Raw genomic sequence first — 18,994 nt, forward strand, 5'->3', positions numbered from 1 at the left:
ATCACATTTATTCGTCTAGTTTTTTTTATTGCTCTCAAACATTATTTCTATATGTTATATTCAAAGTAATATGTTTTTAAATATGGATTAAATTTTTTAATTGATTGTTGTAGTGTAATAATATATTTGGGATATTATCGTGCTGATTAATATTATATGAAAGACTGAATCGGTACGAGCGAATTCGGAGAAATAAAAATAAAATTAAATATCTGATTTGATGATTTTTAAATTTTATAAGATGGGTTAAATTGGCCGGTTCTGTGTGCTTGGGGCGTCACTCTTGGCTTGTTAAGTGGAGCATGAAGCGGCGGCATTACAACAATTCAACTGTCGACTGGAGTACCCCGAGTTTTGCTCTTTACTCATGGCGGATGTCACTTCTAGTTCCCAGGCCGAGGTAGACGGCTCGAAGGCCTTCGAAGACCCACCTCTACGCCCTAATTCCGCCACTACCTCTCCTCAAACCAGCTCCCGTCGCTTGCCCGCCGCCTCTGCGTTCGCATTCTGGGCTTACCTCGCCGCCTTTGTCGCCCTCCTCGCCCTTCTCCTCCCTTACCCATCCCCCTCTAGCGATCATTCCTGGTTCTTATCTTTTCCTAACGACCTTCGTCTCCACCACGCCCGCGGCAAGTTCATTAAGGCGCACGCAGTCGGCGCCGCTTCCCTCCTCGTCTTCGCCGTCGAGGACGGTCCTCCGGACGGTGATGCTGTCCTTCTCCTCCACGGCCTTGGTTCCAGCTCCTTTTCTTTTCGTCGCGTTCTCCCCTCCCTCGCATCCACCGGGCATCGTGCCGTTTCCATTGACCTCCCCGGATCCGGCTTCTCCGATCCTTTTCCGGATGGTGATAGCCGGTTGGGTGGGCCCTTGGGTTGGATCTTGGATGTCTTCAAGGAGATCAAGGAAAAAGGGGTCTTTTGGGCCTTCGATCATCTCGTCCAAACGGGGGAAATGCCCTATGATCAAATTGGTGTTAGGGTTTCTGGATATGATGGCTCCGAGAGCTCTGCTTACAGTCCGGCCGATATAGGGCGAGTCATAGGACAGGTAATTGACTCTATGGGTTTAGCTCCAGTTAATCTGGTGATCCATGATTCCGCCACGCCGGGGGCCTTGAGTTGGGCTTCAGCGAATCCGGGATTGGTCAGAAGTGTCACATTGGTCGACTCTTCCGCGGATCATGCAGCGTTTCCTTCGTGGTTTCTAGGAACGCCAGTTCTTGGCCCGCTTCTGCTTAGGTCGAGGATTATGTTCAGTGGGCTGATGAAATTGTGTTGCTCGAGATCCATGGATGGGTTGACGTCAGAAGCTTATAGGCTTCTGCTGAAGGCGAAAGACAGGAAGAAGGCAATTGTGGCAGCTGGTAAGGCACTGAACTATAGCTTTGATTTGGGAGAGTGGATGAGGCTGGAAGCCATGAAGGACGTACCTCTTCAGGTTCTATGGTCCAATATGTGGTCGGATAGATGGATTGATGAGGGCAAACGGATATCTGCCATTGCTCAACATGGAAAATTTGCCTACCATTCAGGTGGTCGATGGCCTCAAGTAAGTATTTTTCTATTATAACCAACTTTCGTGTTAAACTTATTGTTGGCCTCAAGTAAGTATTGTTCTATTATAACCAACTTTCGTGTTAAACTTATGGTTGGCCTCAAGTAAGTATTTAAGCATGGCATGTTGCATCTCTCTTGAATACCTTCAACAAGAATAATGTAGAGCGGCAAGGCATGTCAAGCTACTAATATTGGATCCCATAATCCACATACATTTAAGAGTAACTTCTATGTGAGTCAATTTTTCAGTCAGACCCTGGGCTTTTCAACATCATAGTTTGTTCAATTTATTATTTATTTTTTCAAAAAAGAAGTTTAACATGGTTTTCATATATGTGGCAAAATGTTCCTTCTTGAATTCACCTATGAACAAGGTAATTGTACAGGTGTATCTATGTTGTATTGTCACTTTTTTCTCTTTGTAAAATACAATATTAGATGGCACAGAAGCCTGCAGTTCTTCCTCCTTAGTCATTTGCTTCTCCTTAGTTTTTTCTCCTTAGTCCTTACCTTCCTCGTGGGGCTCCAATGGAGTTGCTACGGTACCAGTTCTTCCTCCTTAGTCCTTACCTTCCTTATAGGGCTCCAATGGAGTTGTCATGGTACATTTTCTATGAGGCTCCAATGGAATTGTTATGGTACTAGTTTTCAGAATTTTTAACAAAACTAGTCTTTGCTTTTAATGGTTTAAGGGATGTGAATGAGCCTGTTATCAAAATTTTTATGGGGCTCCAATGGAGTTGTTATGGTACTAGTTTTAAGTGTTTTTAACAAACCCAGTCTCTTTTTTGATGGTTATAGGGATGCGAATGAGTCTAGGCACTTAGGAAGGATTCCCTTGTGAGATTTGCTTCTCCTTAGTTGCTCCTCCTTAGTCCTTACCTCCCTTAGTTCTTCGTTACCTTCTCTTGTTTATGCCGCCTATTCTCCAGAGAGCCTCACCTGTGTAGGGTCTCACAGCCAAACCACTGCCCCGACTCTATTCAGGATTTTCAGGCTGAATGCCTTCCTTAGCATTCACAGGACTTACTCGGTTGATGAGTCTGTTCTCCTGTATATAGTACTTAGAAAAGGACTGAGGAGAACTTTTTTCCATGGAACAAGACAAAGCCTTCTACAACACAGTAGAGGATTAGTTCGTCATCAGAAAAGCTTTTATTGATATGTGCAGAAAGCTTTAAGCATTACAATCATACTTAGACAAGGAAAGAAATGAACTTACATTACTTGCATGGAAGAAAATTGCAGTAGAATTTATATTACATTACTTACAGAAAACTTATGAATTACACTGAATGCTTGCTGGAACACTTGAATGCTTACACATCTGCTGCTTCTTGCTTGTTTTCTTGAGGTTGGAAGGGGGCTTTTATAGAGAAGAGGAGAGGAGAGAGAGGAGATTGCTTCGTGGAGAAGACAAGGAGGGTTGAGCTGTAGTGGAGAATAAAGGAGCTGAGAGTAGTGGAGGTGAGCTGTTTTCACTAGTGAAGCCTAAAAGAGGGAGCTGAGAGTAGTGGAGGTGAGCTGCCTTTACTTAGTGGAGAGGATAGTGGAAAAAGTACTTGAGTGGTTGTTTTATTATGTCATGACTTACGTTTTTAGTGAAGGTTGATGTTGTAGTTAACGCTTGTTCTTCTATTTGCTGTTTGTAGGGTTCCATCATGTTGTCTAGGTTTTGTTCTCTGAATGAATCTAATGATGGTGCTCTGGAGTTGGTAGCCTGAACAGAGTTGTTGGTTCTGACTCGGTTTAGGGATGCTCTGAAAGCTCGAGCGGATAAAGTTGAGTTTGCAAAGCTCTTGTTTGCCAGTCGCTATGACTTTTTCTGATAATGTTGAAGGAGAGTGGTATGTTGGGTGGTAAAAGTAAAAGGAAAAAATCTAATGCCCATGTCTTGTGGCCCGTAGATTTTTTTTTGTGTAAGTTTTCAAGTGAGTAAGTAATTGTCTGGATCATCGGTTCTATCCCATAACCAATTGCTTCCTTGGATTGAAGCTTGCCAATGCTTGAGTTGATCTTCTGGTGTTGGGAATGCATCCCACTCAATATCTGGGTCAGAGAAATAGTCTTCAAGTTCTAAGTGAAGTCCATTAAGTTCATGGATATCCATTTTAATCGAATGCTTGGTTGCTTCATTTTTAGATTTATCCATTATAGGGGCAAACTGTCAAATGTACCGTCACAAAAGTTTCTTCTTCTTCTAAAGCTAGGGCTATAATGTCGCCTAAATTTTTTTGGAAAGTCTTTTACTAAGTCTATGTCGTGTACCTATAGTTTGTGTAGAAGTCCATAATCCATCAGTGTAAATGGCATGATAAGCCGCCCTTTGACTATTTGTGGTTCGTAGGCCTTAAAGTCAATGTTGGCTTGACGGAAGGAGTAAAGGAGTTGGCATTGATTACTGTATTTTTGTGAGTTAGCACATGCTTTATTCATCTTCTGATACTTCAGTTTTTAACTAAATTCAGTTTCATAGACAATTGTCATCCCTTTTGGAGGATTTTTGTGGAATTCTTTGAGCACGTCACATAAGTCAAGGAAAGTCTGAAAAGTTGATTTTTCTACCATGCACCAGACATATGTGGAGATGTCTTCTAGAATTGTATTAGGAAAACTTAAGAGCATTTCTTCTGAAGCTCTTTGTTCTGCAGTTTATGTGGCTCTAGCCTTAAGATGGGCTAGTGTTAAGTAGTTGGGCTTGTGGACAAAGCCTGAAGATGCTTTTGTTTATTTGGGCTAATTGCTTGAATATATGTTTTTTCTTCCCGAACTGTAGAAGGTAATTTTCCTCCTACCTTTAATAAAGTACTAATAAAGAAATTGGAGACTAGGTGTGCCTTGACAAAAGTGAAACTTCATCAAGAGAGTAAAAATCTTTGTAAGATGGGGTTGCACAACCTTGTATTGCTATTTTGACTTCATCCCAGTCATAGTAAACTCCTGCTTGTGTCCTGGAAAAAACTATGTAGCATGAGAATTTTTAGCCTGGCTTTTATATTGTTGTTAGAAAGTAATTTGTTAAGATATTGATGATGACTATCTTGTAATTTGAACTTCCAGTATGGTAGGAATATTTCAAATATTGCCAAGTAGATAATTTTGTATATTGTCAAGTTTGCCTCTTGAGGAAAAATGGAACTAGTTTGTAAATTGTTATAACTCTTGGTTGTCAAATCTCATGGTTTTTATGGTAAAAGTTTTCACTTTTTTGTTTGTTTGTCCACTTGGTTGTCATTGTTTTTTTTTTCCTTTAGGAATGGACAAACAAAAACAAAAACAAAAACAAAAGTGAGAATTTTGCCATAAAAATCATGAGGTTTGACAACCAAGAGTTACAATAATTTACCAACTATGAAGAGCATTTTCACTTTTCCTTAAGTAACAAACTGACAATATACAAAATTATCTACTTGACAACATTTGGAATATTGCTACCGTACCATGAAGTTCCAATTATAAGATAACCATCATCAATGCCTTAACAAATTACTTTCTAACAACAATACAAAGACCAATAGATCAAAAATTTTCATGCTATGTAGTCTTTTCTATGACACAAGCAAGAGTTTACTATGACTGGGATGAAGTCAAAATAACAATACAAGGTTGTGCAACCCCATCTTACAAAGGCTTTTGCTATCTTGATGAAGCTTTCACTTCTGCTAGGGCACACCTAGACCCTAATTTTTTTATTAGTACTTTATTAAAGGCATGAGGAAAATTGCATACTTCTACCGTTCAGAAAGAAAAAACTTATGCTGAAGTGATTAATGCTGAGTTCGAAAAAGCAAGAGCATCTTCTTCAAGCCTGGTCCTGGTCCATAGGCCCAACTACTTAACATAAGGAGCCACAGAAATTGCGGAACAAAGAGTTTCAGAAGAAAGACTCTTAAGTTTTCCTAATACAATTCAAGAAGACACTTCCACCTATGCTCGGTGTATGGCAGAAAAATCTACTTTTCGGACTTTCCTTGACTTAGGTGACATGCTCAAAGAATTCCACAAAAATCCTCTAAAGGGAATGGCAATGGTCTATGAAGCTTAATTCAACTATAAATTGAAGTTCTAGAAGATGACTAAAGTTTGTGCAGACACAAAAATATGCCTGTAAATGCCAACTCCTTTACTCCTTCCGTCAAGCCAGCATTGACTTTAAGGACTGCGTACTACAAATAGTCAAAGGACGGCTTATCACGCCATTTACATTGATGGACTTCTACACAAACTATGGGTACACGACATAGACTCAGTAAAAGACTTTCCAAAGAAACTAGGGGACATTATAGCCCTAGCTTTAGAAGAAAAAGAAACCTTTGTAATATATACATTTGACAGTTCGCCCCCATAATGGATAACTCTAAAAATCGAATATTCGATTAAAATGGATATCCATGAATTTAATGGACTTCACTAAGAACTTGAAGACTATTCCTCTAATCCAAATATTGAGTGAGATGTACTCCCAACACTAGAAGATTAATTTAAACATTGTCGAACTTCAATCCAAGGAAGCAATTGGTTGTGGGATAAAACCGTTGATCTAGATAATTACTTACTCGTTGGAGAAACTTACACAGGAAAAATCTATGGGCCACGAGATATGGGCACTAGATTTTTTCCTTTACTTTTACCACTTAACATATCGCGCTCTTTCAACATTATTAGAAAAAGTCAGAGCGACTAGCAAACAAGAGTTTGGTAAGTTCAACTTTATCTACTCGTGCTTATAGAGCAGTCCTAAATCGAGTCAGAACCAACAACTCCATTCATGCTACTAGCTCTAGAGCACACCATCATTAGATTTAGTCGGTGAACAAAACTTAGACAGCATGATGGAACCCTAGCAAACAGAAGAACAGATGTCAGCTATGACATCAACCTTCACTAAAAAATGTAAGCCATGATGCCATAAAACAACCACTCAAGTATTTTTTTCACTATCCTCTCTATTAAGTAAAGACAACTCACCTCCACTACTTTCAGCTCTCTCCTTTAAGCTCCACTAGTGAAGATAGCTCACCTTCACTACTCTCAGCTCCTTTATTCTCCACTACAGCTCAACCCTTCTTTTCTTCTCCACGAAGCAATCTCCTCTCCTCTCCTCTATAAAAGCCCCCTTCCAACCTCAAGAGAACAAGCAAGAAGTAGTAGATGCGTAAGTGTTCAAGTATTTTAGCAAGCAAGCGCTCAGTGTAATTCCTAAGTTTTTTGTAAACAATGTAATGTAATATAAGTTCTATTGCAATTTCCTTTCATGCAAGTAATGTAAGCTCATTTCTTTCCTTGTCCAAGTATGGTTTGTAATGCTTAAAGTTTTCTACATATCAATAAAGGCCTTTCTTATGATGAACTAATCCTTTACTTGGTCATAGAAGGCTCTGCCTTGTTCCTTGGAAAAAAGTTCTCCTCAGTCTTTTCTAAGTAACTTTGTTGTGAACAGTAAATATACGGGGGTACAGACTCATCGACCGAGTAAGTCCTGCCAAGCTAAGTATGGAAGGCGTTCAGCCGGAAAATCCTGAATATAGCCAGGACAACGATTTGAATGTGAGACCCTATTAGGCTCCCCGGAGAATAATAACCTAGTACCACAAGGTATCCCTTCTACTACCTAGTTTTCCAATAGACCTACACCCAAAACCAACCCAAATTGACTCTTCCTCCTTAGTCCTAATTCCTTAGTCCTACCTTCCTTAGTCCTTACCTGCTCCTTAGTCCTCCTTCCAAATTAGTCCTTACCTTCTCTTGCTTAGTCTTTATCTAAAATTCAACTAATTTTAGTTGAACCAATGTTACAAAATCATCTAATTTTAGTTGAAACAATGTTGACCCAATTTCAATATGAAATTAAACTAGTTTAGATAGTTGAAACAATGTTTAACTAAAGAATGAGTCTAAAGATAAAATTTATCTTTAGGCTTAGGAAGTAGATAAAGATATTGTTGATAATAATGTCTTTAGTTTAACTAGTCTAGATAAAGATAGTCTTTTAGATAATGTCATTTTAGCACTTGTGCTAAAAGATAATATCTTTAGTTGGCATTTAGATAATGTCTTTTAGTTGACTTCTTTCATTTCTCTCGGTCAATCTGATTAAAACCACCAACACTCCATTAGTTAGTACCCAATTTGGTGATCAAAAACTTTCTTGCAATAAATTTGTTAAGAATGTTTAACTTCGCTTCTATACAAATTGTGGCACATTTATTCCTCCAATTTTACTTTTTGAATTATGGGTCAGGCTACTGTTGAATAAGAATATCCACTTTATCTTAGGACTCAATTTCTTATTGGCTCCTAATAGAGAATTATTACTCACTAAAGACTATGCATTCTTTCTTTCTACTCAAGTAATTACTCCTAATCTCTCCGAATATCCATTGGAGCTTAGTGCTAATAAGTGTGGTGAAACCCCTCCAACACAAACGCAAAATCCAACTACCCCAAACTATCCTTGTAAACATAACAGCTCTTGTAAACAAGGTCCTAGTCAATAAGTAAACTAGGTTTACTTGGCTATGGCAGCCCTAAGGATCTTTTAGAGGAATTTTTAGACAAAGACAATAAGGTTCCTCCGGATTTTGTAAATCCCACTTATTAAATTGGGTCGAAACTCAAAAAAAATCTGAACTCTTTAATATTGGAAATCATAGGAGAAAATCCCACTAAATATTGGGAAAAAGACATGATTTATTGTAAATTAAACATTATTAATTCCAATTTCACTATCAAAGCATAAGATTTAAAATATACTAATTGGAAAAGAGAAGAATGTAAAATGCATATCAATCAATTAATAAATCTTGGTGCCATACAACGGTCTGAATCTAGACATAGAAGTCTTGCTTTTATTGTAAATAAAGGAGCAGAATAAAAGAGAGGACAATCTAGAATGATGTTTAGCTATAAATGTCTAAATGACAATTGTCATATAGTCATAAAATACCAGATAAAGACCAACTTCTTAATAAAATTTAGAATTCAAAATGGTATTCTAAATTTGATATGAAATTTGGATTTTTGCAAGTTAAAATGCATCCAGACTCTATATAATGGACTGTATTCTTATTAGGGGTGGCAATTTTTGACCCGACACGAAAACACGACCCGAACCGAACACGAAAAAATCAGGTTAGGGTTGGGTAGTTTCGGGTTCGGGTCGAAATCGGGTCGACCCAATTAATAAACAGGTCGGGTTCGGGTCAACCTGAAATGACCCAATTATAACCCGCGAACCCGTTTATAATTATAAATTTAAACTAAAATTACAAATTTAAAAAAGTTAAAAATCCTAAACATAGAGATATGCTATTGATAGCAATGTTGCTATGATTTATCATTTATGATATGGATTTTTAATTTACGTAGATAAATGTTATTTTTAATTTAATATACAAAATTTCTTTATTGAATTCAGGTCATGTTCGGGTCAAACGGGTCAAATGGGTCAAACGGGTTAAACGGGTCAAACGGGTCGGGTTCGGGTCAAGTGAAAATAAACAGATCAGGTTCAGGTTGAATAGTTTGACCCGAATTCATAATCAGGTCGGATTCAGGTTGTCATTTTCCAACCCGCCAACCTGCCAACCCGAATCCGTCAACCCGAACCCGAACCGAATTGCCACCCTTAATTCTCATGTCCTGATGGGCACTTTGAATGACTAGTAATGTCGTAGGGCACTTTGAATGACTAGTAATGTCATTTGAACTTAAGGTAGCTCTCTAAATTTTCAAAGAAAGATGAATGATATATTTAGAGGGATACCCGCTTTTACTTATTATACATACATGATGTATTAGTTTTCTCCAAAATCAAGGAAAAACATTATGCACACCTTCACATAGTTTTTAATTTAGTCGATAAACAAGGTTTGATAGCTTCTAGGAAAAAGATGAAACTAGCCACCAACCACATAGATTTTCTTGGAATAGAAATTGGACAAGGAAAAATTTCTCTTCAATCTCATATATCCACAAAGATACTGAAATTTTCTGATAAGATGGAAGATATAAAAACTCTTCGATCATTTCTAGGACTTCTAAATTATGCAAGACCGTATTTAAAAGATATTGAAAAAAATAGTGGTCCTCAATTGGACAAAGATATTTTAAATATAGATATGATAAAACAGATTAAATCTATGATTAACAAACTTCCAATACTTACCCTACCTCTATATTCTGACTATCTAGTAATTGAAATCAGGATGGAGAGGAGCATTATTTAGAAATTTTTTTAAATATGATCCTAAAAATTTGGAATCCTTCTTTAGATATGCATTAAGAAAATACAAAGAGAAAGATACTTCCGTAGACTATGAAATTTTAGCAGGGATATATTATTTAGAAACTTTCATGCTCTTTATATACAACAAAGCATAAATTTCAATAAGAACTGATTGTGAAACCATTGTGAAGTATGGTGGTAGAAGGAATTAGAAAAGGACTTTTAGCCCAAAGATGGATTAAACTTTTCAATTATACTATTATTAGAGGCATGAAAATTCAATGAGAACATATTAAAGGATCTGACAACTCTCTAGCCGATAAACTTTCAAGATTATAATCTAATCTCATTTTCTTTTTACAACAAGATAAAGCGAACAAGAAGAAATACTTGAGGTTTAACTTTGGAAAAGCAAAAGAAAGTCAAAACTTTTACTTCTCTGAAAGCTATGAGGTTTGACAACCAGGAACTTCAATAGTTTTATAAAGAACAATTTCACTTTGATCTAAGATCAGGATTGGGTGAGATATAATAATGTCTTATTGACAATATATGGAATATACTCACTTCACCGAGGGTAGTCAATTCCAAAATGGCTGTCATCAATGCTTTGACAAGCTATTTATTAACTATAGTACAAAAACCTTTAGGCAAGATGTTCTTATGCTATGCAGTTTATTCTGGACCACAACAAGGTGTTTATGACACTTGGGAAGAAACAAAACTTGCAATCCAAAATTTAACGAATCCATCCTACAAAGGATTCTATAATTTGGAAGAAGCATTTAAAATTGTTAGGGCTCATTATGGACCTAATTTTTTACTTCTCTTACAACAAGACCTTAGCAAGACTTTTCCTTCAAGGATCTTCTAAGTCCAAAACCTCATTTCTTTCAGAATATGTTGAACTAGACCAAAAATATGAATATATGAGTTTAAGCAAAACTTAAGCTAGATAGCAAGAAACTGCTACTAGTCAAGTGGCTCTTAAAGCGATTAGCAATAAAGTCGACGATTCTTCTTCAGAACAATTTCTAATACTTTCTGAATTTCTAAAGCTTGTACATAAGGAGAGATTCAAGACATTTCTGACATATTCGTTTATTATAACACAATACTCGAAGAAGATGCTAGCATTCTTTTCCACAATGCAACACTTTCTTTGCACAAATGAGTGTCCCTATCAAATCCTATACTCTATATTGAAGGCTAATATCCTCTATGAAGACTTCCACACAATATAGTATAAAGATATGATTATTACTCCCTTAACTTTAATAGATTACAACCTGCTCAATATGCTATGGATTATAGACTTAGAGATGCTAGAACATTTTTCGGCAATGTTAGAAATAACAACAAAGGTTGCGTTGGAAAAATTAATGATGCCAATTCTCTTACATATTGATAGTACGCCTACAGAATGGTTAAACACCAAAATAGAACTAGCAAAACACTTGATTAGACTTCAAATTGAAGGTCTAATTAAAGACGATGAGACAACTTATAATAAGTCAGATCAAGATACTAATTGAATTTCTTTAATCCCATTAGAAAAGCAACTTCGACACTGGAGCAGTTGTCCAAGAAAGTACATGGGGATGGGATAATATGGTTGACTCACAAGATTTTCTAGTGCTGTAAATGAGCCAAATGCTTGTGAACAAGCTTGGTGTTTGACTTGTTAAGAACTTGTTTATGTTCATTCAATATATATGAGATCAATTAAATGAACATCTTAAACAACTCATTTAATTAAATGAATAAGCTTGAACACATATGTGTTCAGCTCGTTAAAGTTCGTGAATCATGTTCATCAATAAAACTCTTGTCAACTTACTAAATAAATAAATAAAATTTTAAAATGATGTATTATCAAGCTCAATAACTAGTCAAATAAGCTTAAAATGTAAAAATTTCAACAATCAAATAAGCTTAAATTTAGAGCTCAATAACATCTAAACGAACCAAACTCAAGCTAAGCCCAAGCTCATACAAAAGAAACCAAGCCAAACTTAAACAATCATTTTAACAACTTGGTTCATTTTAGGTTGGGCTTGGTTTTGCTCAGTTACCTTACTGACAAGCTTGAATACCATAAAGCTTGACTCGGCTCGACTGACTTGTTTATAGCCCTAAGATTTTCTCTTAGTGGGAGAAACCAATGCAGAAAAAATTTACTAGCCAAAATAAATGGGAGTCCCATTTTTTTCCTTTTCCAATTATAATTGAACACATCATTTTAGTCTAATATTACAAAAAAACAACAAGCGAAATGGGAGAAGAAACACTCACTATTGTTTACCATAACTTCTACGTCAGTCATGACGTTTACATCTTATGAAGAAAAGAACTTTGATAATGTAGCAGAGGACTAATGGTGGACCCAAGATTTCCTAACTTACTTTTCTTTTATGTCTTATCAATGTACTCAGGTTGAGTCAGCCTACTTTATCTTTTAGTTATGCAATTTTAATAACTCCTGAAGTTCGAAGGCTTGTAAACCTCTATATAAGGACCATCTATGCCCAAGACTAAGGGAGGAGCGCAAGAAGAAGAAGATGTATCAAAAAGAATAAGTGTATCAGAAGGGCCCTCTACACATCACTTTGTAGCAAGCACACCTATTCCTTCTGATACAGCTTCTTCTTCTTGCGTTCCTCCCATAGTTTTGGACATAGAGGGTCCTTATATAGAGGTTTGCAAGCCTTCGGATTTCAGGAGTTATTAAAATTGCATAACCAAAAGATAAAGTAGACTGACTCAACCTGAGTTACATTGATAAGACATAAAAGAAAAGTTAAGGAATCTTGGGTCCACCATTAGTTCTCTGCTGCATTATCAAGGTTCTTTTCTTCAGTGGATGTAAACATCATGGTTGACGTAGAAGTTATGGTAGACAATGATGAGTGTTTCTTCTCCCATTCCGCTTGTCGTTTTTTGTAATATTGGATTAAAGTGATGTGTTCAGTTATAATTGGAAAAGAAAAAAAATGGGACTCCCATTTCTCTTGGCTAGTAATTTTTTTTTGTATTGGTTTCATCTGCTAGGAAAAAATCTTGTGAGTCTACCATATTATCCCATCCCCATGTGCTTCCTTGGACAGTTGCTCTCTAGTGTCGAAGTTGTTTTTCTAATGGGATTAAAGAAATCCAATTAGTATCTTGATCAAACTTATAAGTCGTCTATTCTGGAAATTCATAATCTTTAATTAGACCTTCAATTTGAAGTCTAATCAAGTGTTTTATTGGTTCTACTTTGGTGTTTAACCATTCTGGAGGGGTGCTATTAATATGTAAGAGAATTGACGTCATTAATTTTTCCAACGCAGCCTTTGTTTTTCTTTCTAACATTGCTGGAAAATGTTCTGGTGTCTCTAGGTTTGTAAGTCATAGCATATTGAGCAGGTTGTAATCTATTAAAGTTAAGGAAGTAATAATCATGTCTTTATAATCTATTGTGTGGAAGTCTTCATAGAGGATATTAGCCTTCCGTATAGAGTATAGGATTTGATAGGACACTCATTTGTGCAAAGAGCTGGAGTGGTGCATTGTGGATAAGTATGCTAGTATCTTCGTCGATAACTGTATTCTGTGTAATAATAAACAGATATGCCAGAAATGTCTTGATCTCTCCTTTATGTACGAGCTCTAGAAATTTAGAAGTATTAGCAATTGTTCTAAAGAAGAATTGTTGGCTTTATTGTTAATAGCTGTAAGAGCCAGTTGACTAGTAGCCGTTTCTTGCTACCTAGCTTGAATTTTGCTTAAGTTCCATATATTCTCTGGATATTTCTTTGGTCTTCAAAAGAAATGAGGTTTTGGACTTAAAAGGTCCTTGAAGGATAAGTCTTGCCAAGGTCTTGTTGTAAGAGAAGTATTGGTGAAAACATTAGGTCCACAACAAGCCCTAACAATTTCAAATTCTTCTATTAGATTATAGAATCCTCTGTAGGATGGGTTCGTTAAGTTTTGAATTGCAAGTTTTGTTTCTGCCCAAGTGTCATAAACACCTTGTTGTGGTCCAAAATAAATTGCATATCATAAGAACTTCTTGCTTGCAGGTTTTTGTACTGTAGTTAATAAATAGTTTGTCAAGGCATTGATGATAGCTATTTTAGAATTGGCTACCCTTGGTGAAGTGAGTATATTCTATATATTGTCATTAAGACATTGTTGGATCTCATCCTGATCTTTGATTAAAGTGAAATTGATTTTCTTCTTTATATATTGCCAAACCTCAGTTTTTAGAGAAGTAAAAGTTTTGACTTTCTTTTGCTTTTCCATAGTTAAACCCCAAGTATTTCTTCTTGTTTGCTTTATCTTGCTGTAAAAAGAAAATGGGATTTATATAATAATCTTGAAAGTTTATTAGCTACAGAGTTGTCAAATCCTTTAATATGTTCTCATTGAATTTTCAGGCCTCTATTAATAGTACAATCGGATAACTTAATCCATCTTTTGGTTAAAAGCCCCTTTCTAGTTCCCTTTACCACCATACTTCGCTATGGCTTCACAGTCTATTCTTATTGTAATTTCTGCTTTGTTGCATATAAAGAGCATGAAAGCTTCTAAATAATACATCACTACTAAAATTTCATAGTCCATGGAAGTCTTTGTATTTTCCTTATGCATATCTATAGATGGATTCCGAATTTTTAGGATTATATTTAGAAATTTTTCTAGATAATGTTCCTTCCCATCCTGATTCTCAGTTATCTATTTCAATTACTAGGTAATCAAAATCTAGAGGTAGGGTAAATACTGGGAGTTTGTTAACCATATATTTAATCTGTTTTATCAGATTTATATATAAAATATCTGTCTAGTTGTTTGTTATACAGAAGACTACTAATTTTTTCAATATCTTTTAAATATGGTCTTTGCATAATTTAGAAGTCTTAGAACTGATGGAAGGGTTTTTATATCCCATCTTATCAGGAAATTTCAGTATCTTTGTAGATATGAGATTGGAGAGAAAATTTTCCTTTTCAGTTTCTGTCCTAGAAAATCTGTGGTTGGTAGCTAGATTCATCTTGTTCCTATAAACTATCAATCCTTGTTTATAAATTAAAAACCATGTGAAGATGTGCAGAATGTTCTTTGATTTTGGAGAAAACTAACACATCATCTATGTATACACAAGTTAAAGAGGATATCCCTCTAAATATATCATTTATCTTTCTTTGCAAAATTTGTAGAGCTACCTTAAGTCCAAATGAAGGACAAGAGAATGCAATCCATTCTATAGAGTCTGGTTGTGTTTTAACTTGTCAAAATCCAGATTTCATATCAAATTTAGAATCCCATTTTGAATTCTGAATTTTGTTAAGTTGGTCTTTATATGGTATTTTATAACCGTCTTCATGGCAATTATTATTTAGACGTTTATAGTTAAACATCATTCTAGACTGACCTCTTTTTTGTTCTTCTCCTTTATTTACAATAAAATCATTAATTCTATATCTAGATCCAAACCGTCGTATGTCGTCAAGATTTATATATTGATTGATATGCATTTTGCATTTTTCCCCCAATTAGTCTATTTTAAATCTTGCTCTTTGATAGTGAGATCAGGATTAATAATGTTTAATTTACAATAAATCATGTCTTTTTCCCAATATCTATGATTTCCTGTCTAGAGGTTAAGGAGTCCAGAATGTTTTGAGTTTTTGATTAGATTTAATAAGTGGGATTTATAATGTCCTGTGGAACCTCATTGTCTTGGTCTTAAAATTCCTCTAAAAGATCCTTAGGGCTGTTATAACCAAATAAACCTAGTTTTTCTGTTGACTAGGACATTGTTTACAAGATCCTTCATGTTTACAGGAATAGTTTTGGGTAGTTGGATGGGTTTCACCACACTTACTAGCGCTAATCTCTAATGGATGTTCGGAGAGAATAGGGGCAATTACTAGAGTAAAAAGAAAGACCACATAGTCTTTAGTAAGTAATAATGTTTATGGGGGCAGTGGCCTTGAGAAAGTAAAATTGGAGCACTAAATGTGTCACAATTTGTATAGAAGCGGAGTTGAACATTTTTGACAAATTTATTGCAAGAAAGTTTTGGTCATCAAATTGGGTACCAAGTAATGGAGTGTCGGTGGATTTAATTAGATTGGTTGGTAGAAATGAAAGAAGAAGTGCTTCATCAATAGTTGAGTTTGTTGCTCCATGGTCTATAAGGGCACGCAGAGTGAGTTCATAAGTCGGGGGCTAGCGATATTGGGGGTGAACGTTATCATCTTTTGCTCCAATGTAGAGTGAATTCATCTCAACGTGGGACCGGTGACAAGGGACATTTGGCATGAATATTCAAATGTAGAGTGAGGTCATGTCCTTGAATATTCTTGGTGCATTGGACTCATATATCTTGAAATCCAATTTCAATATGAAATTAATCATATCTAAACTAGTTTAATTTTAATATTCAAGGTGAACTGGACTTGGATATCGGTCTTTGGCAATCTCATCTTCTGTGTTGAAGAGGGAGCAATGTGAGGAGAGAGAAGGGGACATTGGGAGAGAGAAGTTTTAAAATATATATAAATTTACTTAAAGCAGGTTGACTGTGTCATAATCAGCTTCCTATCCATATCTGTCATTTTCATTTTGTTCGAGCATCCAAGATTAAACACTTTAAACATCTTGTATATCTTGAGTATGCAAATGCAACATGCAATGTGGTTCGCATTTTATCAAAAGCTTTTCAATTTTCCTAAATCCTGAAGATCGATGGTCATAAGATTGATTTTGAGGAAAAACACACTATAAGTCAACTGAGTCCTAATGTATAACTGTTGGAATAAGTCAGTGAATTAGAGGGAAAACACACTAAGTCAATTGAGGCTGAGCATGTAACTTATCTCAAGCTCAGTAGGGGTCATTCATCATTGCAAATCCAACCAATTGGTGAGACTACTCATTTGGTTCTACATGATGGAGTTGTTGCAAGTTGTGACCCTAATCTTTTTCCCAAGGAAAATTGGTGACCCTCTTCGTCCAAGTGAATATAATCTTCTATGTTATCACTCCATCCTCCAAAGTGTTTTGCCAGCTTGGTTTGTTTACAAGGAAAGAGAAAGTAGAAGGGTGAGACAGAGTGGAAGGATCATAAAATTGTATATATATCATGGACCATATACATATTTGTGTTGTTTTCCTTCTGCCCTCTCCTTCCCATTCCTATCTCCTCTTAGCTTAGGTATCCATCCAAGTAGAGCAAGCCTCAAGGTTTATAACAAAAATGAACTAAAGGATATGATATTTGACAATCAGAACTATGAGACATTCAATTCACGTGACTCTATGAAAAATGACCTATGTCACTAAGATAGCAAGAGAACACTAGTTTCAAGGGCATGCCATCTTGAACTTGGTCTGTGAAGCCTTTGGTCAGACAATGAACTGTCCTGAAACAACTGCTTTTAATTTCTTTTTGGTGTCATCCAGAGGCAGAAACCATTGGTCAAACACTGAAGCTTAGATACTGAACTATCCTAGACCAACAACTCTTAATTCCCTTTCAATGAAAACCTTTCTCTTTCATAGAGTAGCAACCCCAAGCTGGCTGTGACAGTCAAAATTGGCAAAGGTTGGATATAAATTATATAACCAAGAATATCAAAGGATTAGATATCCCAAACAGCCAGAATTACTCAAAGAACAACAGGAGAATGTTTTTGGAATCAAGGGGATCACAAGGTTGACGGACTTGTGGACACATGGTCTAGCAATCAAGTTTAGCTAAGAGTAATATTCACAGATTTATTTTCTTGTTTTCAAATGACTTTTGCTCAAGAGGTTAGAAAATGGTGTTAAAGCATTGGAATTCTTGAAGTTTGATAATGAATAGCAGATATTGAGCGAGAAGATGTTATATATTAGGCATATGAATAAAGAATAATAGATATGTCATTGATTTACTTGATAAATCAATTTTTGTTGTTGTCATATTGGTTATCCATGAATTACTAAATTTGACATGCATCTATACTAAATGTATTACTCTTTCATAGGTTTTGAGATATGGGAGTTCACATAATTGTTCATCCACCAAATTGTTTTAACTCAATTAGTTTCCTTTATTGTATCTATTTTTCTGTCTCAGAAACGTTTTTATTGGTGCTTGGTTCCCTAAGAAAACCATCCCAATGAATTCTCTCGTTAGCAAATTCTTGTATATCTTCTAGAAATTATGCATAGATGTTTATGTTTAGTGCTTTGGATCTTTAACTGAATATTCAAATGATGCTAATATTTGTAGGAAGATGTACCAGAAGAAATATCAGGTTTGATTTCTCAGTTTTTGTCCTCATTACCGAAGCTTACTAAGAAGATCAAAGATGAGCCTATTCCAGAGCACATTCAGAGATTGTTTGACGAAGCAACCGATGACCATCAACACCATCACCACCATCACCATGATCATATATACCATGATCATATATATGGTGTTGATCAGGGATGGGGTATGTGATTCTTAGTATAGAAACTGTCACTGTGATTCCCACATAATTGCCCTTTTTAAAGTTTCTTTGTGTCTTATTTGGTAGACTGCAGTCTTCTCATTTTCCCTGCAGTTATTCGAAGTTTTCTTTTGGTTGAGATGCCTCCACCTTGTGGAGCAATTTCCGCTTGTTTCTATTACTAACACCACTAGTAGTGAACTAATGGGCCTAGAAATTGTGTTGGAAGTTGCAAGTTTTTCATTTTCCTTCTTTTTTCTCCTCTTGTTATTTTAAATCATCAATGTGGATCTTCTATTTGGATGAAAAAGACTGCTGATTACCTTATCCCTTGGACATAAAATAAAGTGACAATTGTTGTTATCGATATTCATTGGTTGGTCGATAAGATGAACAATGGAATATCGTAGGAGGTTGTCAGTGGATCGAGATGATTTTGTGAGCAAACAAACAAGGAAGAAAAATATGAGGAAGATAATTTAATATTTTTTTTCTATTTTCCTCCAGATGATAAATAGGAGGAAAAGATGTAAGCTAGGTGCTTTATACTAGGTGGGTGACACTCGAGAATTCGAGTAAATAGATTTTCCTTTATAAAAAAATTTAATAATATACCGTAATTGAGTTTTAGACTTTAGATCCTTGATTAATTAATGAGAAAATTTTCTAATAATATGTTGGAGTCTCAAACTTTAATTGATCGTTTGTATAAATTATTAATAAATTTTAAAATTATTTTCAG

At 35.7% G+C, this 18,994-nt stretch overlaps 1 protein-coding gene across 1 annotated transcript; it reads left to right on the forward strand.

The window, feature by feature from the left end:
* The first annotated feature begins 266 nt into the window (after positions 1-266).
* LOC122029317 (protein AUXIN RESPONSE 4-like) lies at positions 267-18,579 on the forward strand. Its single transcript, XM_042588259.1, has 2 exons — positions 267-1,549; positions 18,051-18,579. Exons 1-2 carry the CDS (start codon positions 368-370, stop codon positions 18,261-18,263), a joined length of 1,395 nt encoding a protein of 464 aa, XP_042444193.1. The 5' UTR covers positions 267-367; the 3' UTR covers positions 18,264-18,579.
* The last annotated feature ends 415 nt before the right edge of the window (positions 18,580-18,994 follow it).

Source organism: Zingiber officinale, chromosome 10B (assembly GCF_018446385.1).
Source record: "Zingiber officinale cultivar Zhangliang chromosome 10B, Zo_v1.1, whole genome shotgun sequence".
Taxonomy (NCBI): Eukaryota; Viridiplantae; Streptophyta; class Magnoliopsida; order Zingiberales; family Zingiberaceae; genus Zingiber; species Zingiber officinale.